Source organism: Neofelis nebulosa, chromosome 17, assembly GCF_028018385.1.
Source record: "Neofelis nebulosa isolate mNeoNeb1 chromosome 17, mNeoNeb1.pri, whole genome shotgun sequence".
NCBI lineage: Eukaryota > Metazoa > Chordata > Mammalia > Carnivora > Felidae > Neofelis > Neofelis nebulosa.
This window is the reverse complement of record NC_080798.1, coordinates 12,004,686-12,028,335: the sequence shown is the minus strand read 5'-3', so window position 1 is coordinate 12,028,335 and position 23,650 is coordinate 12,004,686. Positions and strand designations below refer to the sequence as shown.

At 57.0% G+C, this 23,650-nt stretch overlaps 1 protein-coding gene across 2 annotated transcripts in view; it reads left to right on the top strand.

Moving 5' to 3' along the window:
- Positions 1 to 259: 259 nt before the first annotated feature.
- Positions 260 to 23,650, top strand: part of NECTIN2 (nectin cell adhesion molecule 2) — a 29,834-nt gene continuing 6,443 nt past the window's right edge. The window contains exons 1-5 of one of the 2 annotated variants that reach the window (XM_058706332.1): positions 260 to 664; positions 12,481 to 12,876; positions 16,417 to 16,713; positions 17,845 to 17,962; positions 18,805 to 18,953. In XM_058706332.1, the coding sequence (XP_058562315.1) occupies positions 568 to 664; positions 12,481 to 12,876; positions 16,417 to 16,713; positions 17,845 to 17,962; positions 18,805 to 18,953 (1,057 nt within the window). In that variant the 5' untranslated portion in view covers positions 260 to 567. The remainder of the gene's footprint in view (positions 665 to 12,480; positions 12,877 to 16,416; positions 16,714 to 17,844; positions 17,963 to 18,804; positions 18,954 to 23,650) is intronic. The other variant, XM_058706333.1, reaches the window with a different exon arrangement.

Genomic DNA, 23,650 nt, shown 5'->3' with positions numbered 1-23,650 from the left:
GGCTTCAGGGGGGCGGAGACCAATGTAAACTCCGGAGAGGGCGTGACAGAATCTCAATCAGCCGCCCGGAGACGGGGGCGGGGCGCGAGCGGTCTCCTGGAGGGCAAAAGGGGTGGGGTTTGAGCTCCAGGGGAGGCGGAGATTGAATTCTGGGGGAGGGGCAACATCGAATTCTGGGGAGAGGCAGATGTAAAACCCTGGGAGGGGGCGGGCGCAGAATGCTGGGCGGGGCGGGAATAAAATCCCGGGGAGGACCGGCGTGGAATCTCAGAGAGGGCGGGACAGCGTGAGCGAGTGCGGCCGGAGCCCAAGGTCGGCTCCGCGGGGGGGGAGGGAAGGGGTGGGTCCTGTGACGTCAGCGAGTCCGAGCTGCCAGAGAGAAGCCTGGGGCCGGGGGCGCCGAGCGGGGAGAGCCCGGCCCCGAGAGCAGAGCCGCGGGAGCAGAGCGGGCGGCAACCGGCCGGGAGCCGGAGCCCCTCAGGCACCTGCTCGACCGCCCAGCCGATCGGCGCTCACGGAGTGGCCCGCAGGCCCCCGCCCGGGCCCAGTCCCACCCCGGGCCCCCCCATGGCCCGGGCCGCAGCTCTCTCGCCGTCGAGATCGTCGCCGACGCTGCCACTCCTGCCGCTGCTGCTGCTGCTGCTGCTGCTGCTCCGGGAAACCGGTGAGAAACCGCAGACGCCCACCCCCCGCGCGGACCCAACCCCTTCCCCACCTTCCGAGTGGGGAAAGACCGAGCACCCTCCCCGCTCTACCCCTAGTTCACCGAGCCCCCTCCCTCGAGCCCCCTTCCCGGCCGGCCGCACCGACTGCTACCCTTATCTCTCTGCAGCCCTCTCCCCCCGCCCACCACCACCCTTCTTAATCCCAACTCTCCATCCATCCTACACCGGACTTCTCGGTTATCCCCTCCCCCTTCCTCAGACTCTAACACCAAAAGGGTTAAATCTGAGCCTTCGCGCCCCCCGCCCCACCCCGCACTGAGCTGTCAACCCGGATCTGAGGTTCCATCTCTGCTTCCCCGCTCAGGCATGTGGGGAATTTCTCCCCCCGCTCCCCAGCAGGAGGGTCGCGACGAGGAGACAAGACCATCCCCCATTTTCCTTCTCCCAGGGTTGGGCGTTTGAGGCCTTGGGAGAACTGAGGGCAGGGGGCCAGATGTCCAGGTTCTCCAGAGGGGCTGGAGGGCTGGGACTTCGTGTTCCTTGGAGGGCCAAGGATGAGAGTTCCGGCGACCTGGGGAAGGGCCTGAAGACTCCAACCTGGGGCCTCAGGGAGCTGTCGGTTCTTGGGACCCAGAAAACAAGGGGCTGGGGCCTGGCTCCTGGGACCCAGACAAATTAGGGGCTCGGGGTCTGAGTCCCAAGTGAAATGAAGGCTAGGGGCTATGTGTCCTGGGGTCCTGGTCGAATTGGGGGCAGGAAGGGCTCAAACCTGGGTTCCAGATTGTGAGCAGGGGGCTGTGGCTCCTGGGTCCCAGGTAAAACAGGGGGTGAGGGGGGAGGCGGAAGAGGCCCTATCTCCTGGGTTTCAGATTTAATTGTAGGCATTGGAATGTCTCCTGAGATCCAGATGTAAATGCGGGCGGGGCACCCGGTTCTTGGCTTCTAGATGTAATCAAGGGCAGGAGGCTCTCTCTAGAAGCTGGCGCTCGGTCGGCTGTGTCCCCTGAAGAAAGAAGACGCTTCCCTTTCCTTGTGAGCCGTCGGCTGGGACGTCCCTGGGGAAGTTTTACCGGTTTCACTTTAGCTGAACCCCGGCAGGGAGGGGCAGGAGCTCTCCCCGGCTCCCGGTTCCGGACTCCCAGGTTTCGGGACCTTATCTTTCCTCCGGTCGCGCCCTTGGAGCCGCCGCGGGGGGGGGGGGGGGGACGCGAGGAGCCGCCGCCCTAATCCCCCGCCCCTCCCTCTGCTCTGCCCACCGACTCCCTCCTAGTCCCCTCAACCCCTCTGAGGGAGGGCGCAGCTCTCAGAGGAGGGAGAGGCTGGGACGAACAGGTGAAGAAGGTTCTGGCCCCGCCCCCTTGCAGGTGACTGGGCTCTTTATTCCCAGCTAGAAACTCTGGACACTGGAGTTTCCCAAGGGTTTGCCCAGGAAGTGTAGGCGGGAGCGGGGGGTGGGGGTGGGGGTGGGGGGGTGTCTTGGGAGAACCCTGAACCCTGGCTATCCCTCTGACCTCATTTGCCCCAGCTTGTCGCTGACTTGTATCCCAAGCCTTGACTCCGAGTTGGATACTGGCTCTCCCTTGGTGTCAGAGATAGGGAGATGAGGTCAGGACCTGCCACTTGTGAGAAACGCTCAGAACCCACCTGACCTTGAGCCAGGCTTTGACTTGACTCGTGATCTCATGGAGAATTCTAGATCGCCCTAGGAGACAGGTCCTCTGTTTCTATTTCCATTTTGCAGATGGGGACACGGAGGCTTCGAAAGGGCAAGCCACATTCCCGGGGTCCACAGCCAGTCCCCAGGAAGCCAGGTGTCAGACTTCAGAGCCTTCTTGGGCTCTGCTCCATCAGGTGCCCCTGAGGCTCCATTTCCTCCTTTGTAAAACACAGACTGTAACCCTTTCCCTCTAGGGCCAGTGGGAGGGTTCAGAGGCCTCACTGAGCCCGTGTGAAAGCTCTTAGCACCTGGGGAGGGGGCCTTCCGCCCTCCTGACCCCTCATCTTTGTGCCTTTGCTTCCCACCTTTTCTCCCTCCCCCCTTTTCTCTCTCCCTCTGTCTCTCCCTCCTTCCCTCACTTTCTCTCCACCTCCTCCCCTCTTCATTTCTCGCCTCTCTCTGCTTCTCTGGCTCTCTCCTCTCACAGAGCTCCTTCTTTCTGTCTTTCCTTGCCATCCATCTCTCTCTTTACCTATCTCTGGCTCCTCTGTCTCCCCCTTCCTCGGCCCCTGGGGGACCGAGGCCTCTCCACCTGGGCCCCTTGCTGGGTCGCCTCCTCTCCAGTCCTCCCTAGCTTTCTTGACTCTTCCCTGTCAGTCAGCCCGTAGTGGAGGGGGATGGGAGGAGAGGGCCTGCTGTCTCTTCTCATTAGGGAAGGGGGACTGGGCAGCGAGGTGGGGAGGGGAGCAGGGAAGGGATTCACAGACAGAGAGGGAGATACAGGGCTGGGGACGGAAGGCGGAAGGCGACGGAGAATGCGTCAGAAACAAATTTAGGGATGGGGTCAGGGACAAACCCTAGATTGGAACCGAGAGAGATGGCAGGGGGCGGGGGGAGGATGAGATGTGGCCCACAAGGGTGGGACAGAAAGATGCTGAGATGGGGCCAGAAAGGTGGAGGAGGGGGAGGGAGCTGGACAGACGCACCAGGATAAAGGCAGGAACAGCCTAAGGAGAGAGATTTAGAGCCTTGGTGACGGACTGAGAGCCCAGAAGCCCCCAGCCATCAGTGAAGAGATGCCAGGACCCAGGGAGGTCAGGGCACAGGCCAGTCTCAAGGCCAGCAGTATGTGGGGGGCGCAGGGAGTGGTGGACACAGAAAGGACAGGGAGTTAAGGCACACCGGCCAGCTCCCCCGCCCCGCCAGGGACACTGTTACATTTTTAATGTCCCAACCATGCTGAGAAATGGAGGAGGAGGGGGAGGAGAAGAGAGACCCAGGGAGATGGCCCAGGCATAGACAAAGGGTATCAGAGATGCGGAGAGGCAGGCAGAGATGGGGAGACCCAGGAGGCAGGGAGGTCCCAGAGTCAGAGACATATACAGCCCGTGAGAGATAGACACCAGAGACGTAGACCGTGAGAGACAGACACCAGAAACCCCGAGAGTTTAGAGACCCCAGGAGATAAAGCAGGGAGCCGAATTCCAGAGACTAGGAGACCCACACCCAGAAAGACGGGCCTCTCAGGTGTCAGACATAGAGGAAAGAGAATATGAGAACAGCTAAGGATGTGGCCCGTCTTCTTGGGCCAGTGAAAATGTTCTGGGATGGACTGCCATGAGGGAGGCACAGGTCTGGGAATATATTAACGCCACTGAACTGTGCACTTTGAATGGGCGGATTGGATGCTATGGGAATTATATCTCAATAAAGCCGTTAGAGGGGCACCTGGGTGGCTCAGTCGGTTACGCATCCAACTCTTGATTTCAGCTCAGGTCGTGATCTCACAGTTCGTGGGATCAATCCCCACATTAGGCTTTGTGCTGACAGCAAGGAGCCTGCTTGGGATTCTCTCTCTCTCTCTCTCTCTCTCTGCCCCTCCCCTGCTCGTGCAAGCGCTCTCGCTCACTCTCTCTCTCTCTCTCTCTCTTTCAAAATAAATAAATCAACATAAAAAAAAAATAAAGCTGTTAGAGAGAGAAATGACGGACACAGAAAGCAGAAAGTCTGAGAGAGACAAAGGCAGAAACCAGAGAGCCGGGGAGTTGAAGACATGTAGGGACAGACTCAGGGCCCAGGAACGAGATGCAGAGAGAGATCAAGGCCTGCGGGGGGGGGGGGGGGGGGTGGGCAGGCAGAGTCTAGGGGATGGAAACATTTTGGGGTAAATGTGGACTGGGCAGAGCGGTGAGAGCTTCTGTCTGAGGGGCTCGGCCAGGGAGGGCAGTCCTAGAGATCCAGCACCAGAAACATTAGACCCCACAGCGGGGGTCCTGGGTCCTTCTGGGGTGGGGGTGGGGGTGGCCGCTGCAGAAAGGCAGGGAGGTCTCAGCCTGGGGAGGGAGTGATAACCACCCTCTGAGAGATGGTTGGGGAAGACAGGGAGGCAGGTGCAGAAAGCCAGGCACAGAGAGCCCCATCTCCAGGCCCCCGCTGCTGTGGCTCGCCTCTCCCCACCCCAGACCGGCTCCCGGATGTCCGCTGCGGGGGTGGGCACTGTGATTAATGCAATTAATTAATTAGCAAGGTGGCTGAGGCAGCAGCCGAGGCCAGCGCTCATAGCACGCCGGCCTTCAAGGGCCTGCTCGAGTCCTGCCGCACCCGACAGGGCAGGTCACAGTGTTTATGGGTCTCAGGAGCCAGCCAGGCAGGAGCCCGGGAGTCAGGGCCCCCAGCCCCCTACTCGAAGTCACCATGGCACCCTCCTCTCTGCCTCAATCTTCCAACCCCGGATCTCAGGGTCTCGGGCTATGTGTCTCTGTCTCTCTCAGTTTTCTCCTGGGCTCATGCGATGCCCCGGGCAGCCCCCACTCCACCACCGGAAAGCCTGCAGGCCCAGGCCATAGGGACAGGAAGCGTGTCTGGGGACCCAGCTGATGCCTCATGAAGCTGTCACCAGTCTGCCTTGCTGAGGGAAGCTGAGGGAGACCCGTGTTCCCATGGCCAGACTCTCCCCCACCGTGGTGCCAGCCACGTCCCAGCCAAGGTCAGGGCACAGGCACGCTTCCAATAGCACGCTGGACACCAGGGTCCTAATTTCAGGCCAGCCGTCCTCCTGGCTTCGGTTCCCCAGCCTCCATCTAAGACGCAGAATGTCTGGGCACCAGCCCACCCCTGTGCCCCTGACTCTCAGAGCCTGTGGGCCTCACGTCCCAGCCATTCCCTGCTGAACTTGCCGCCACGTCTGGTTGATCCTTCTTCCTCACAGCCCACCCCCCGCGTCCCTGCCCCATCCCATTCCGAGGGTTCTTCCAGAAGGCACAAACCTAACCCTGTTCCTCCCCCTGGGAACAACTCTCCATGGCTTCCCAGCACCCTCAGGCAAAAGCCCAAACTTTTTTTTTTCTTTTATTTTTAAATTTAATTAATTTTTTTTAAATTTACATCCAGGTTCATTAGCATAGAGTGCGACAATGATTTCAGGAGTAGATTCCTTAATGCCCCTTCCCCATTTAGCCCATCCCCCCTCCCACAACCCCTCCTGTAACCCTCAGTTTGTTCTCCATATTTATGAGTCTCTTCTGTTTTGTCCCCCTCCCTGTTTTTATATTATTTTTGTTTCCCTTCCCTTATGTTCATCTGTTTTGTTTCTTCAAGTCCTCATAGGAGTGACGTCATATGATTTGTGTCTTTCTCTGACTGACTAATTTCACTTAGCATAATACCCTCCAGTTCCATCCACGTAGTTGCAAATGGCAAGATTTCGTTCTTTTTGATTGCCGAGTAATAGTCCCTTGTATATATATAGACCACATCTTCTTTATCCGTTCATCCATCGATGGGCATTTGGGCTCTTTCCATACTTTGGCTATTGTCAATAGTGCTGCTATAAACATTGGGGTGCGTGTGTCCCTTCAAAACGGCATCCCTGTATCCCGCGGATAAATGCCTAGTCGTGCAATTGCTGGGTCCTAGGGTAGTTCTATTTTTAATTTTTTGAGGAACCTCCATACTGCTTTCCAGAGTGGCTGCACCAGTTTGCATTCCCACCAAACATCTTTTTTAATGTTTATTTATTTTTGAGAGAGAGAGAGAGAGAAAGAGAACAAGCAGGGAAGGGACAGAGACAGAGACAGAGAATCCCAAGCAGGCTCTGTGTGGAGCCCGATGCGGGGCTCGAACCCACAAACCGTGGGATTATGACCGGAACGGAAACCAAGAGTCAGATATTTAGCCGACCGAGCCACCCAGGGGCCCCCAAAATGCAAACTCTTTTTTTTTTTTTTTTTTTAAATTTTTTTTTTCAACGTTTTTTTAATTTATTTTTGGGACAGAGAGAGACAGAGCATGAACGGGGAAGGGGCAGAGAGAGAGGGAGACACACAGAATTGGAAATAGGCTCCAGGCTCCGAGCCATCAGCCCAGAGCCTGACGCGGGGCTCGAACTCACAGACCGCGAGATCGTGACCTGGCTGAAGTCGGACGCTTAACCGACTGCGCCACCCAGGCGCCCCAAAATGCAAACTCTTAATGGAGCCTCTGCCCGTGGATCTAGTGCACAGCTGATTCCCCAGCTTCACCTCATTCGTTCATCCATCATGTTTCTGGAGCTCCTACAGTGTGCCAGGCACCATTGTAGGCTCTGGCGACACATTAGTCAGCAAAGACCCCTCCCCCTGGGCACTGATGTTCTAGTGGGGGAGATACATCAGGTGCTTTGAGGGAAATGAAGCGGGGTCGAGGCAGTTTTTATTACCATTACGGTGCTCAGGGGGTCTTTGCCTAGCTGAGCAAAGACCTGAACGAAACGAGGGAGGGAGCCATGGGGACCTGTGGGGAAGAAGCATTTCAGGATGCCGGAACCAGTGCAAAGGCCCTGAGGTCGTCTGGGGAACAGTGGGGAAGCCAGTGTGGTCAGAGCAGGGTGAGCCAAGGGGAGAGGGTGGGGGGTGAGGCTAGAAAGAAGATGGGTGCAGATCGTGCGGGGCCTTGAGAGTTTCTTTTCTGAGTGAGGAGGGCCGCCGGAGGGCGGGCTCTGAGCCGGGAGGAGGGACCTATTGGCTGTGTTTGGGAACTGAGGGCAACTGCAGTCCTCCGTGCGGGCAGGTACCGGTGAATTAGACGAGATGAGGCACTGCGGGGCTCACACGTGGTCTGTTGGTGGGTATATTTTGTAGATGGAGCCGACAGGGTTTCCTGATGGACCGCGTGTGGGGGTAGAGGACGAGGGGCGACGTTTAGGTGGAAACACCCCTAACCCCACAGGGGCTGAACCATCCTGTTCATTCAGAATTAGAAACAGATTGGGGGAACTTCCAGAGGCCCCTGGGTGGCTCTGTCGGTTAAACGTCCGACTGTTGGTCTCGGCTCAGGCCGTGATCTCGAGGTTCGTGAGTTCGAGCCCCGCGCCGGGCTCTGTGCTGACAGTGTGGAGCCTGCTTGGGATTCTCCGTCTCCGTCTCTCTCTCTCAAAATAAATAAACATTAAAAAAAAAAAAAAAGAATGGGGAACTTCAGGCCATGGGATTTTAGAACCTCATTCATTCGGAGAATATTGAGTGTCCACCAGGAGCCGATTGCTGTCGCAGATACTGAGGGCATAGCTTGTGGGCCTAACTGGGCAAAGAAGTCACGAAAGTCCAGGCTGGAAGAGGGGGAGCAGTGCTCTGCAGAGGAACTGGGGGGGCAGGGGGAGGCGCGTATGGCCCTCTGGGGCAGAGTGTTGGGGATGAAAACCCTGCCTGGGGAGCCTGCCCCACAAGAAGCCAAGAGTGGGGTCTTTTTTAAACCTCTGAAGCGGACAATGCTGAGACACCCCCCCCCCTAGATACAGGAGGGCAGCCCTCCCTCAGAAGATCCAGTTGTCACGCGGCCACAAGGACCTCCCCAGCATGTGAAATCTGGCTCACCGAAGGGTCCCAGGGACCCAGAGGTAGGGGTGGGGCTCCTCGAGCCTGAGCTCTGCTTCCCTTGAAAAGGAATGCCTTCTCCTTCAGGAAGCCCTCCGGGCCTCCCTCAGGCGGGTCGGGCCTCTGGCTGTGGGTTCTTACGCACACACCTCACCCCCTTCAGTCTTCCGGGCCACCTTGACAATGACTCTTGGGGCAACGTGGGTCTCCCCGCCCCATTGTCTACCCTCACCTGATACACGTGTCCCTGTCTCTTCTGAGGCACCTGCACCCCACACAGAGCCAGCTTACTGCATGCCATGCCTTGGTGTCAGCTCCGGGGATACAGCAGGGAACGAGAGACAGACATCCCATCCCCAGGGGCCAACCCTCTAGCACCCAGGACCTGTTTGCTGAGTCACCGTCCCACGAACTTGCCTGGGATGGGAGCAGATTCCAATCCCTCCTTCCCCCACCACGCAATCCCTTTAAGTTCTAAGTCCCCCTCCAGGAGCCAGCCTCCAGCCCTGCACCCAGTCTCCATCGTAACCTCTGGGTCTTCCAGTGACCCCCTCTGCAGGACTTCTTGCTGTCTGGTGAGGCATTTCTGCCCGGCTCCACCTGCCCCTCGGGTTCCCTGGGTTCAAGCCTAGTCATTCTCCAGCTGCGGGACCCTCCGTAGCTCCCACTTGCCTCAAAGGGGAAAACCTCCGTTCCTGGCCCGACCCTACTTTGCTCCCTCCAGAGCCCACAAGGGCCGGGTGATTTTTCCTGACAGAGGGCCCGTCCCTCCCCACCCAGCTGGAAAGAGGCAGGCCCTTGGGGGACCCTTGTCCCACATTCCGTGCCTTTGGAGGCCGAGTGGGTGAAGGATCCTGGCACCGGAGGGAAGGGACAGCCTTTCCTCAGCTCCACCCAGTTGGTGACCCCCAGGAACCCCATATCCTGATTTTGGTCTGGATTTTGAGCTTTAATCTCCAGACCCTTCTGTGGGTCAGTAGATGGGTGAGTGCTGGTTCGTGTTGGAAACAATGCTGTGTGGGCCAAGAGTGAATACACGCGAAGCCGGATTTGGCCTGCGGCGGGCTGGCAGCTAACGGCCTCTGGCCTCTGTTTGACTCACCCGTCCGGGGCCCCTCAAAGGCCTCCTGGCAGGAAGTCGTCTCATGGAATCGTCACGAGGGATCCTGCTTGAATATCCCCATTTTACAGATGGAGGGATTTAGGCTCAGAAATAAGGTCACCACCCCCCCACCCCCACCCCAGAAAGGGACTGAGCCAGCAGGACACCACCCATGGCACCCTGCTCAGGGGTCCCACACTCTTGACATTCTATAGTGTGGCCTGTCTGAAGGGGAGGAGGCCCCCTTCCCAACATGTCACTCTTGGGTTATTTTGGGGACATGCGTGGGGATTCCATGAGATAACAGATCTTTTTTTTTTTTTTTGAAAGTATTTTTCAAAAACTTTTTTTTTTTCATGTTTATTTCTTTTTGAGAGAAAGAGAGAGTGTAGACAGGGGAGGGGCAGAGAGAGAGGGAGACACAAGACTCCGAAGCAGGCTCCAGACTCTGAGCTGTCAGCACAGAGCCCAATGCAGGGCTCAAACCCACGAACATGAGATCATGACCTGAGCCGAAGTTGGACACTTAACCAGCTGAGCCACTCAAGTGCTCCTTACGTATCTTTTTAAGTTTATTTATTTATTCTGAGAGAGAGAGAGAGAGAGAGAGAGCACGCATGCACGCGAGCAAGTGGGGGAAGGGCACAGAGAGAGTCTTGTGGGGCTCGAACTCACAAACCGTGAGATCATGACCTGAGCCAAAGTCGGACACTTAACCAATGGTGCCACTCAAGTGCCCTGAGGCGACAGATCTGTTACACAGTGGTCTTGGCTGGGGGCTTCTTTCCAAAAGTTTCTGGGACCGGCCCCGCTGATGCAACTGCCTTCTGCAGGGACCCTCTCATTAGGGTCTCCTATTAATGTGCCCTGGGTTTCTGTATGAGGCCAGTGCTCCCCACCCCCATCTCGGTCAAAGACAGCTGGACGGCCTTTGCCCCTTGAGCAAGGGCATGTGCCCTCGGCCTTGCCTCAAGGCTGAGTATCAAGGGCCACTCGTAATTATACTTACCTGGCTGTGTTTATTTAACAAGCACTGATCTCCTGTTTCCTGTGGCCCTGTGCTGAGTGCTCCACAAATATTCTTTAATCTTTATAACAGCCCCTATAGGGGGCGGAGCCCTCTGATTACCCTCATTTTACAACCGGAGGAAACCAAGGCCCAGAGAAGTTCAACGACTTGCCCAAAGTCACACAGCCAGCACGTGGCAGCACCAGGATGCGAACCCAGGCAGCCTGGGCCCGCGGTCGCCGTGCTGTATTGCCTCGCACCACAGAGCAACATCCTTCCTTATTCCGTGTTTTTATTAAACGCGAGAAAACAAAAGAGAAGGGAAAAGAGACGTTCACGCAAAAACCCGTTTGCTCATATTCCGTTCTGTTCACAATCAACACAAAGTGGAGACGACCCGAGTGTCGATCAACTGATGAGCCCATAAATGACACAGAATGCACCCACACAATGGCAGATTATTCAGCCGCGAAAAGGAACCAAGCGCCGAAACTTGAAAACAGGATGCCGGGTGAAGGAAGCCAGCCACAGCGCCACCTAGTGTATGATTCCATTTATATGAAATGTCTCAAAGCGGCAGATGTGTGGAGGCCAAGGAAGTGAGTGAGGGGTTTCCAGGGGCTGGGGGCACGGGGAGCGACTGCCAGTGGGTACCGAGTTTCTTTGGGGAATTATAAAAATTCCCTAAAATTGATTGCAGTGACAGACACCATATGTAACAAGTCTTGTGAATGAATATACAATATATACTCACCTGCTTTCAATGGGTGGGAATTATATCTCAATAAAGTTGTTTCAAAAGAAAAAAAAAGTGGGGCACCTACGTGTTTCAGTCGGTTGGGCGTCCGACTTTGGCTCAGGTTCATGGGTTGGAGCCCCCCCCCCCCCCCCCCCCCCCCCCCCCCCGCGTTGGGCTCCATGCTGCCCATGCAGAGCCTGGTTGGGATTCTGGATCTCTCCTCTCTCTCTGCCCCTCCCCGACTTGTGCTTTCTCTCTCTCTCAAAACAAACAAACAAAAAGGTGGCTAAGAGGGCTGTTGGTTTTCTAGAAAGGTGAAACTATAACTGAGACAGAGACAGAGTGCAAGCAGGGGAGGGGCAGAGAGAGAGGGAGACTCCGAATCTGAGGCAGGCTCCAGGCTCCGAGCTGTCAGCACAGAGCCCGACGCGGGGCTCGAACTCACGAACCCCGAGATCATGCCCTGAGCTGAAGTTGATGTTTAACCGAGTGAGCCACCCAAGTGCCCCTGTCCTCACATTTTAAATATTTAAAATTTTATGTTGTGACACAGGACACAGTCGGTTGAGCTCAGTCGGTTGAGCATCCACCTCTTGATTTCGGCTGAGGTCACGATCTCACCGTGTGTGAGTTGGAGCCCTCGTGTCCTGGAAGGTCAGCACAGAGCCTGCCTGGGATTCTCTCTCTCCCTTTCTCTCTGCCCCTGCCCGCCCTGCGCTCATGCGCTCTCTTTCAAAACAAACAAACGGTTGGGGCACCTGGGTGGCTCAGTGGGTTAAGCATCCGACTTCGGCTCAGGTCATGATCTCGCGGTCCATGAGTTCGAGCCCTGCGTCGGGCTCTGTGTTGACCGCTCAGAGCCTGGAGCCTGTTTCAGATTCTGTGTCTCCCTCTCTCTCTGACCCTCCCTCATTCATGCTGTCTCTCCCTGTCTCAAAAATAAATAAATATCGGGGCGCCTGGGTGGCGCAGTCGGTTAAGCGTCCGACTTCAGCCAGGTCACGATCTCGCGGGCCGTGAGTTCGAGCCCCGCATCGGGCTCTGGGCTGATGGCTCGGAGCCTGGAGCCTGTTTCCAATCCTGTGTCTCCCTCCCTCTCTGCCCCTCCCCCGTTCATGCTCTGTCTCTCTCTGTCCCAAAAATAAATAAAAAACGTTGAAAAAAAAATTTTTTTAATAAATAAATAAATAAATAAATATTAAAATAAACAAACGGTTTTTAAAAGGATATTAACAGTAATTCCACACTAGCACGTAATCTAGTCGAGATTCCTATGTCCCCAGTGTTTCTGTGAAACGTGCTCTCTGGATGAATCGGGAATCGGGACCTCACAAAGGCTCCTGCATCGCATCTGGGGCTTGCATTTCCCAGTGGGGCCCCTCAGCGATGGCCCTGCCTGGCCTGGGGGTGTCTGGCTCCTTCCCCCACCCACCTCTCTCTCTCTCTCTTTTTTCCCCAGGAGCCCAGGATGTGCAAGTTCGAGTGCCGCCCGAGGTGCGGGGCAACCTGGGGGGCACCGTGCAGCTACCGTGTCACCTGCTGCCGTCGGGACCGGATGTCAGAGTCTCGCAGGTGACGTGGCTGCACGTGGACGCAACCGGCACCAGCAGGAGCGTGGCCGCCTTCCACCCTTCGTACGGGCCCAGCTTCCGCAGCCCAAAGCCCGGCGAAGAGCGGCTGTCCTTTGTCACCGCCGGGCAGAGCAGTGGGACCAGGCAGGGCACGGAGACGGAGCTGCGGGATGCCACGCTGGCCCTCCGGGGACTGACGGTGGAGGATGAGGGCAACTATACCTGCGAATTTGCCACGTTCCCCAGTGGCACCAGCCGGGGGACGACCTGGCTCCGGGCCGTAGGTGAGCAGGGTCTGGCGGGAGAGCCCTCTCGCAGATCTGTCTATCGGCTTTCTCCGTGGTCTTCGGTCAGTTGGCAAATATTCATTAAGCGCCTGCCGTTGCCAGACTCTGTTCTGCGGGTTGAGGTTACAGCAGGCACAAGGCATTCGCCAAAGACGTACTGAGCACCTACTATGTGCTGGGCCCTGTTTGGGGCTCTAGCAACAAAGCAGTAAGACAGCTCCCTGCCCTCCTGGGGCTTCTAGTTCAATAAGGGAGGGTCAGACAGTAACTAACGTTAGTAAGAAAAACAGGAGTGAGTCGGGTGGTTCTAGGTGCCATGGAAGCTGGTGGGGGGCAGATTATAATTTTGGCTGTAGAGTCCGGGTGAAATCTGAAGAAAAACTCGAAGGAGGCAAGGGAGCCCCATAGGTTCTCTAAGGGAACAGCATTTCAGACAGAGAGAATGGCAGGTGCAAAGGCCCTGAGGCAGGGCCCACCTGGAACATTTGCCGTAGAGCAAGGAAGTGAGTGTAACCGGAGGCTTGCGGCTAAAGGGAAAGGAGGAGGGGACAAGGTCAAGAAGATAGTGGGAGCCACGGGATCACAGACAGCCCATGAACCACATGAGGACTTTGATTTTTGCCCTGAGAGAACCAGAACTGTGGGAGGTTCTGAGCAGGGGATAGGTGTGATCTGGCTTCAGTTTTCACAGGCTCCTCTAGCTGCAGGTCGGGGGCAAGGGTGGCAGCTCAGGGGCCACAGGGGAGCAGGGGAGCACACGAGTCCCGGCAGGAGGTAATGGCAGCAAGGCGGAGGCAGTTGGGGCAGCAAGAAGAGATCAGATTCGGGAAACAGGTAGTGCCGGGAAATGATCCAATTAGCCAACAAACAAAGGGGACGCACCAGGATGACGTGATACTCACTCCGAGTAAGCGACCCCGGTGGTCCCTTTTAGACGGAATGGGCAGGGAAAGAAAGCCTCTTAGTCAGGTCCTGATGCGTAAGGAGTCCACGCGGGGACGTGTGCCCTCGGGCAGGGGAATAGATGCACCCGTAAGAGGGAACCGCGTACCAAAAAGCTGGGAACCGCGTACCAAAAAGCTGGGACGCAGGAGTGCACTTGGCATGTACCAGGAACAGAAAGGAGGCTGGTGGCCAGGGCTTGCGTGACCCCTCACCGAAGCAGGAAAACCAGCAGAGCCAGATCGCATGGGCCTCCTGGGCGAAGGATTCCATGGGGGCAGATGCAGCGGGGGTGGGGAGGAGTGGGTGGGATAAAGCCTCCAGCTCCAGCCGGGGAGGAGGCAGGGGACGGGGGGGGGGGGGGGGGGGGGGGGGGGGGGTGGTGACCAGCACAGCCACTTAAGAAAATGGGGGAGACTTTGGGAAGGGCTTTTTTTTGAAGGATGCTCTTTCTTGTTCCATCTTGGGCACCCGCCTGGGATCCCACCTTCCCCCGGCAATGTCCCACAAGCCACCTCGCTCTGGACTCTCATTTTCGCTCTCTCAGCCCCAGAGGGTTTGAGAAGTCCACGCTGTACCGTCCCGGGGCAAAGGCTTTCCTTTCAGAGGCGCCCGAAACCCCGGTTGTTTTGCAGAATTCAAAACACAAGACTTTCACCACACCACCCCTGGCAAAGGTCTCTTCCCATCACTTGTTCTGTTCGAGAAATATACGCGGAGAGCACCTGTCTCACCCCAGGTGCCTCCTGGGGCAGGTGCACAGAACAGACCAGCCAGACCTCTGCTTTTCGTGGAGGAGCAGGTGCCGTGAGTCCCCCCCCCCAAAGGAGAGTCAGATGTCAGGGAAGTTCCCTTGAGGAAGTGAGGCTGGGATCTGCAGGAGAAGACCCCGCAGCGGGTGGGAGCAGGGTCTGAGGGCGGCGTGGGGCAGGTGCCCAGGACGGTCAGAGGACAGAGATAGCAGGGTGACCGGGGAGGATGTGAGGAGGCCCCTCGGAGGCTCTGGCAGTCTGGGGAAAGGAGAGGAGAGCCCTACCGCATGGATGAGCTCAGGAGAATCCCAGATAGAGATTTCCACAAGCCAGCTGGAGAGCTGAGGCACCCCCCGGGACAGTCTGGTGATAGCCGCGGGTTGCTTATTCCTCATGGCGGTTTTATTGTTTTCCCTCCCCATATCTTTCCATGTTTTCCAGGAAGGTAGGTGAAAAGGGCAAAACATTTCCAGCTTTGGGAATCTCCGTAACCTTTATCCCACTTCTGGCCCCGCAATTTGCTGGTGATTTCAGGAAAGAAGTAGAAGGCCTTTTAAGCTGGACCTTTGAACTACATTATTCTGCTTTGGCTTAAAAAAAAAAACAAACAAAAAAAACACTTAGCCTCTTCCAGACAGAATTCTATCATGGCACACGGTGCAGCGAGTGCTATACATAGAAATTTATTTAATCTGCACAACAATCCTACGGGGTGGGCATTTTTTAAATTAATTTTTGTTTGAAGTTTATTTTGTTGTTTTTGTTGTTGTTTGTATTTATTTTTTTTTAATTTTTTTTAACGTTTATTTATTTTTGAGACAGAGACAGAGCATGAACAGGGGAGGGGCAGAGAGAGAGGGAGACACAGAATCTGAAACAGGCTGCAGGCTCTGAGCTGTCAGCACAGAGCCCGACGCGGGGCTCGAACTCACGGACCGCAAGATCATGACCTGAGCTGAAGTCAGACGCTTAACCGACCAAGCCACCCAGGCGCCCCTTTGTTGTTGTTGTTAATGTTTATTCTTTGAGAGAGAGAGAGAGAACGAGCAGAGGAGGGGCAGAGAGAGGGAGACACAGAATCGAAAGCAGGCTCCAGGCTCCGAGCTGTCAGCACAGAGTCCAACGTGGGGCTCGAACTCACAAACCGCGAGATCATGACCTGAGCCGAAGTCGGACACTTAACCAACTGAGCCACCCAGGCACCCCCAAGTTTATTTATTTTGGGAGAGAGAGTGAACAGGGGAGGGGCAGAGTGAGAGGGAGAGAGTCCCAAGCAGTCTCTGTGCTGACAGCATGGAGCCTGATGTGGGGCTCGAACTCACGAACCGTGAGATCGTGACCTGAGCCGAAATCCAGAGTTGGACGCTTAACTGACCGAGCCACCCAGGCGCCCTGGGCATTTATTTTAAGTTTATTTATTTATTTTTGAGAGAAAGAGAGAGCGGGAGGGGGGCGGGGGGGCAGGGGGGGAGAGAGAGAGAGAGAGAGAGAGAGAGAGAGAGAGAGAGAGAGAATCCCAAGCAGGCTCTGCACTGTCAGCCCAGAGCCCAGTGTGGGGCTCCATCCCACAAACTGTGAGATCATGATCTGAACCAAAGTCCACAATTGGACAGTCAACCAACTGAGCCACCCAGGCCCCCTGGGGTGGGAATTTTTATTATCCCGACTTTACAGAAGAGGAAACTGAGATCCGGAGCTGGGAAATGACTGGCCGAAAGCCATGCAGCTGCTGAACAGAACTGGGATTGGATAAGCCCAGGCAGTTGGGGCTTAACTTAGGCTGAGGTGTTTGTTGAGTGACTGCGGGTGAGGAGTGACGTCACCCCTCTGTTGCTCTCCCCAGCACAGCCCCAGAACCACGCTGAAACACAGGAGGTCACCCTGAGCCTGGAACCTGTGCCCGTGGCCCGCTGTGTCTCCGAGGGGGGCCGGCCACCCGCCCGAATCTCCTGGTTCTCGCCCCTGGACGGGGAGGCCAGAGAGAGCCAGGTGTCCGGACCTGTGCCCGGCACAGTCACCGTCACCAGCCGCTTCACCTTGGTGCCCCTGAGTCGAGCGGATGGTGTCAAGGTCACCTGCAAAGTGGAGCACGAGAGCTTTGAGGAGCCCATCTTGCTGCCTGTTACCCTCTCCGTGCGCTGTGAGTGTTTCAGGATGTGACCGCGTCCCCCGTGTGGTCTACGCTGGCTTCTCTAGGGCACTGTCTACACTACCGCCGAGTGCTGGCTGCATTAGCCCACCCCGGGCCAGATTCTGCCCTGCCTTCCTGCCGGTTGTCTATACTGGCTCTCGTGGGCAACGTCTACACCCTGCGTCCTCGTTGTCTCTACTGCCTTCTCTAGGCTCTCTCCTTGCCGCCCCCATGGGTGGTAAAGCAAGGTTTGCAGGGGCCAGTTGTATACATTTCTTCCCAGTCCCACATCCAGCGAGGTCACACTGATAGCTTGATGTTGATCGCTGAGGGCTATTCACACCAAGGAAATCGGCAAACACTGCAAATCAGTCCTGTTCTTTTTTTTTTTTTTAATTTTTTTTTTAACGTTTATTTATTTTTGAGACAGAGAGAGACAGAGCATGAACGGGGGAGGGTCAGAGAGAGAGGGAGACACAGAATCGGAAACAGGCTCCAGGCTCTGAGCCATCAGCCCAGAGCCCGCCGCGGGGCTCGAACTCACGGACCATGAGATCGTGACCCGAGCCAAAGGCGGATGCTTAACCGACTGACCCACCCAGGCGACCATCCATCCCCCTTTTCAAAAAGCCGGTTTACCAACCCCCACCGGCCCCCCAACGATATCTTTTGTGGCTCCCGAGGGGGCCCCGGTTGATATTTGCTTTACTGTGTGCATCGACTACTGTGGGTTTGTAGCAACCAACCCAACGTTGTCTATACCCCCCCAACCCCCATTCACACCATCTAAACTGACCCTGCTGGGGTCGCCATACCAGCTCCTGACCCCCTCCCCCTCCCGTATGATTCACGCTGGCCCCTGTGGGCCCCGTCATGGTAGCAATAACACGATCTCTGTGGCACCCTCAGACGCTGCCGCCATTGAACGATACCTTCCTCGAAATGGTCCAGGTGGCATTCCGGGACAGCAGGTGCGCTGGCCTCAGCAGACGTAGCCCAAACTGACCTGCCCCAGTTTCCACGGGTCCACGTCCTGCCAACCCACCTCATCTCTTTAGGATTCCCATCTATCTGCTCACCTATCCGCTCTCTGGGGACTCCGCCCGTCTCTGAGCCAGCCCCCCCCCCCATTTCCTCCAGACCCCCCTGAGGTCTCCATTTCGGGCTATGATGACAACTGGTACCTCGGCCGCAGCGAGGCCACCCTGAACTGTGATGTCCGCAGCAAACCAGAGCCCACAGGCTACGACTGGAGCACGTGAGTCCTGGGTGGGTCTGGGCCCGTGGGTCTGAGGGAGGAGGGGCTGGGGGCTGGAATCCTATGTCTGAGGGAGGAGGGGCTGGGGGCCTGGACTCCTGGGTCTGAGGGAGGAGAGGGCTGGGGTCTGGACCCGTGGGTCTGAGGGAGGAGGGGGCTGGGGGCTGGGCCCGTGGGTCTGAGGGAGGAGGGGGCTGGCGGCTAGATTCCTGGGACTGAGGGAGGAGGGGCTGGGGGCCTAGACTCCTGGGTCTGAGGGAGGAGGGGCTGGCGGGACTGGGTCCCTGGGTCTGAAAGGGGAGGGGCTGGGGGCCTGAACCCCTGGGTCTGAGGGAGGAGGGGCTGGAGGCCTAGACTCCTGGGTGTGAGGGAGGAGGGGCTGGGGGTCTGGACTCCTGTGTCTGAGGGAGGAGGGGCTGGGGGCCTAGACTCCTGGGTCTGAGGGAGGAGGGGCTGGGGGCCTAGACTCCTGGGTCTGAGGGAGGAGGGGCTGGGGCTGGATTCCTGGGTCTGAGGGAGGAGGGGCTGGGGCTGGATTCCTGGGTCTGAGGGAGGAGGGGCTGGGGGCCTAGACTCCTGGGTCTGAGGGAGGAGGGGCTGGGGGCCTAGACTCCTGGGTCTGAGGGAGGAGGAGGCTGGGGGATGGACTCCTGGGTCTGAGGGAGCAGCACCAGGGATCTGAACCCATGAGTCCTCCAGGAGATGGCTGGCAGTGTCGGGTCTTAAGTGTTAAGTTTTATGTCCCTGGAGCTTGGGTGTTAAAGGCTGCGTCATCAGGGACCAGGCCTGTGTCCCGCTATGGGCCCTGATGTTCCCCTCCGGTGACCCCTCACGCCTTCCAGGACCGCAGGCGTCTTCCCCGCTTCCGCAGTAGCCCAGGGCCCCCAGCTGATCATCCACTCGGTGGACAAACTCGTCAACACCACGTTCGTCTGCACCGTCACCAACGCCGTGGGCACGGGCCATGCTGAGCAGGTGGTCCTCGTCCGAGGTGAGCGGGTCTTGGAGGTGGCGGGCGAAGATCGGGTCAACCCCCCAAGTGCTCCTCCTTCCTGGGTTCCGGGGCCGCGTCGCGGGGAGGCTGTGCCGCCGGCCTGGGGAGGGATCCAGACCCGCCTCGCCGATGAGAAAGGAGGGCAGTGTGGCTTTTCTGTCTCGCACCCCCCCCCCCCCCCCCAGTTGGATCTGGATCAGGATGATAGGGTAGGCACTGGCAGGAGAATCAGGAGGATGAGGCCTCTGCTAGGGGCTTGCTCGAGACTAGAGGCTTGGAAAGGGTCTTCAGGAAGAGACCCGGGGATATTGCCCTGGGCTCCAGTTGGAGAGACGCATGTCAGACAGCTAGGCAAACAGAAACACACTCAAACACTGATTTCTTACAGGGAGTGCTGGTCAAGTAACATTAGGAAATCAGTTTTTTTTTTTTTTTTTTTCATTCATTTATTATTTTTTTTTAATGTTTATTTTTGAGGAAGAGACAGACAGAGCGTGAGCGGGGGGAGGAGCAGAGAGAGGGAGACCCAGAATCCGAAGCAGGCTCCAGGCTCCGAGCTGTCAGCACAGAGCCTGACGCGGGGCTCAAACTCACGGACTGTGAGATCATGACCTGAGCCAAAGTTGGACGCCTAACCGTCTGAGCCACCCAGGAGCCCCTTATGAGAGAGAGAGAGAGAGAGAGAGAGAGAGAGAGAGAGAGAGAGAGGTAGCACGCTCCAGCGAGCGAGTGGGGGAGGGTCTGAAGCAGTCTCTATGCTGACCGCAGGGAGCCCGATGCAGGGCTCGAACTCACAAATTGGGAGATCATGACCCGAGCTGAAACCAAGAGTCGGACGCTCCACTGCCTGAACCACCCAGGCGCCCCAGGAACTCAGCTTTCGTGTGTGTTGGAACATTTGTGTTTCTAGGGGGCGTATTTTGGGAATGGCAGCTGATGTGTCTGTGGGTCAAAAGTTCTCTGAGTCCCCCCCCCCCCCCCATACTGAACTCAAACTCCGGACGGGCCCTAAGACAGGAGAGGAAAAGAACGAAGCCAGGCCGGGCCTGTGGCCCAGGCTGACGGAGGCGGGGTCGAGGTCACGGCTGTGGAGACACCCACCTAGCGGGAGGCAGGAACTGTTACAAGGCGGCGTGCCCCGAGACCCAGACATGTGAACCCCAGGGCTGAGAACGGAGCCAGCAGCCCGCGGGGCCCACGTCTACAGAGACGGGCTCTGTGCTCCGTCCGAGATGGCATCGTAACCGAAACAGAAACTCACCCACCGCAACCCACACTCTCAGACTCACCGTCACCCAGACACACACCCCAAGAGAACAGGGCCGCACAACGAACAGAGCCACCAAGATGCCATGTGTACCTGGAGGAAAAAACAAAAAAAAACATTCTAGGAAACACCCTCCCAGCTCGACACTCTACACAACACGCCTGTGCAAACACACAACACCGGGCATAGTGGGGAGGAGGAGAGGCCCCCTCAGAAACAGGACTGCAGACAAAGGCACAGAGGCATGAGGACAGGCACACCCACACCTAGAGACAGGCAGACAGGCGCCACGGCCAGAAACAAAAACAGATCCCCTTACTAAGACATAATCTTTTTTTTTTTTTTTAATTTTTTTAACCTTTATTTTTGATACGGAGAGAGACAGAGCATGAACGAGGGAGGGTCAGAAAGAGGGAGACACAGAATCTGAAACAGGCTCTAGGCTCTGAGCTGTCAGCACAGAGCCCGACGCGGGGCTCGAACTCACGGTCTGTGAGATCATGACCTGAGCTGAAGTTGGCCACTTAACTGACTGAGCCACCCAGGCGCCCCATCTTTTTTTTTTTTTTAACGTTTATTTATTTTTGAGACAGAGAGAGACAGAGCATGAACGGGGGAGGGTCAGAGAGAGAGGGAGACACAGAATCGGAAGCAGGCTCCAGGCTCTGAGCTGTCAGCACAGAGCCCGACGCGGGGCTCGAACCCACAAACCATGAGATCATGACCTGAGCCAAAGTCGGCCACTTTAACCTACTGAGCCACCCAGGCGCCCTGAGACATAATCTTACAACACACACACACACACACACACACACACACACACACACACACCCCTAGAGAAACAAACGGAAAGACCCCTCTCAGGAATTCCCTCGCCCTGGAGATACGACACGCGTGGTCCGGGTCACGGTCATGGCCAACGCACCCATAGAGACAGGCGGCCTGCCCTCAGCAAGGCTGACACTCACACGCACAAACGCACACCCCTGGAGGGAGACCCAGACGTGCCGGCAGTGGGGAGAGCCCTGCGGACGGCAACAGTTTCCACACGCGGAAACCATCCCTCACACAGATGCTAAGGGAGAAACTCAAAGACGGTCTCAGAGGTACACGCCCTCAGACAGTCCCCAGAAACCCCGTTGCTTTCAACACATCGTCATCTGACAAATATTTGTCGAGGGCTCCTCTTTGCCAAGCCGCCTCCTTGATGTCGGGAACACGGTGGCGAACAGAGAGGCCAGTCCCTGCCGTCGAAGGCACACCCCGGGGAGGGAAGGTCAGCTCCACCTGCCACCCAGCAAGATGCCCAACTGGAAATACATCCCCTGAACCCGTGCCCCAGGTACACACCCTCTTGGGCGTCCGCCCTCAGTCAGTAGGCACCCCCAAGGGGTAGAGCCCCGCAAAGCACAGGTGCAGTCCTGCCTGAGGGTCGTCCAAGGGATCCACAACCACGAAAACACGGACACCCCCTAAAACTCCTGAAACACACAGAAATGGGCGGGCCCACAGGCCGTGCCACAGGCTAGACCTCGCCTCAGGGCGACTGGAGAACTTTTGACCCACCGACTTCACGAACACGCCCGCCGTCTCCAAAATACCACCTCCAGGAGCACAGATAAACATTCCAGCATGCGCTAAAGCAGGTTCCCAGACATTAACTGATAAGCATCCGCAGCAAGAAAACTGTTCCACGCCTCTAACCCGTGCGCAGGTACAGACACACATTCCAGAAAAACTGTTTCACAAAATACCGCTTGACCTTCACACTGCGGACACACTTTTTCTGGTCTGCTTTTTATTATTATTATTACTGTTCCTTGCGAGTCACTAAAGTGAGGTGACAGCCCTCTGGGTCATGGCTCTATTTGAAAATGCCACTCTGGGGGCGCCTGGGTGGCGCAGTCGGTTAAGCGTCCGGCTTCAGCCAGGTCACGATCTCGCGGTCCGTGAGTTCGAGCCCCGCGTCAGGCTCTGGGCTGATGGCTCGGAGCCTGGAGCCTGTTTCCGATTCTGTGTCTCCCTCTCTCTCTGCCCCTCCCCCGTTCATGCTCTGTCTCTCTCTGTCCCAAAAATAAATAAAAAACGTTGAAAAAAAAAATTTAAAAAAAAAAAAAAGAAAGAAAATGCCACTCTGAAAAGAAATACCTGGAGAAGCAGGTGCCCTCAGGAGCGTGGGTCCCAGCCTCTCCTGTGTGCAGGGTGTGGGGAGGAGGGACTCAGGTGTAAGTGGATCCCCCTCCCCCTGGTTTCTCCCCATCAGGCCTGGCATGCAGGGGTGGGGCAAGGGGTGTGTAGAAAATGGTTCCTGGTTCCAGCTGCGTCAATGTCTCTCCCTGATGTGGGGCCCAGGGTCCCCTCCCTCATCTCTCCTGCCCCCACTCTTAGCACTCCCTGGCTTCCTTCTCCACCCCCCTCAGACCCCTCCCCTCCCAGCTGCTGGGCCACTGATGGGGACAGGGGGCTTCATGGCTCCATTTTCCACACATGGCCAGACAGGAGGCAGGCCATGTCGCCCGGACCAGGTGCCCCCCAGCCACTTCCAAGGGGAGGGAACTATCAGGAGAACCCTCACCCTTCTCGTCCCCTTCTGTCCAGCCCAGAGAGCTCTGGAATCTGTGACAGTCTCGAACCCAAATCCAGCTCTCCCTCTTGATGCCCGCGGGGGGGGGAAGGAGAGGCCCCTGCGGAGCACAGTCACCCAAGGTTCTGTGACTCGAACATCAGAGCCTTTGTGAGGACCCCACGGCCTGTCCCAAGTGGGTCACAAACTCGGATACCTACAGGGTCCTCGCAAGTGACCGGCTGGCCAGATGCGGAACCCTGTTCCGATACGAGCAGCCAGCCTTCACTCAGCCACTGCCCATCACCAGGGGCAGATGAGAGATTGGTGTCGCCATCAGTTTGATTTTCTTTTTCCCTAAAAGAAATCGGGATTTGTGGTGAGATAGCCTGGTTTTGAAATGTTAGCGAGTTTAATTTTTTTTTTCAGTTTATTTATTTATTTTGAGCGGGTGGGGATTGCTGAAGGGGCAGAGAGGCAGAGACAGAACGCCAAGCCCCGACGTGGGGCTCGAACCCACGAACTGTGAGATCACGACCTGGGCGAAATCAAGAGTCGGGAAACTCAACCGGCTGAGCCACCCAGGCGCCCCCAGCAAGTGTTAAGTTTTGAAAAACCCTGTGCAGGTATAAGGAACCACATCTGGCCACCCGTTGGCCACCCCCCGCCCCCACTCTGTCCAAGGTGCCCACCGCTTAGCGCGGTCACCCTTCCCTCCGCCTCCCCCACCTTCTGCCCACACCCCGAATCACATCCCGTATTTTCCCATCACTGTCCCTGTCATGTCCTGTGCCCCGCCCCCCAGATGTGTCCTCTTGACCTCTTGTCTCCCTTTCTGTCTCTCGCCCCTCCTTCTCTCTCCTC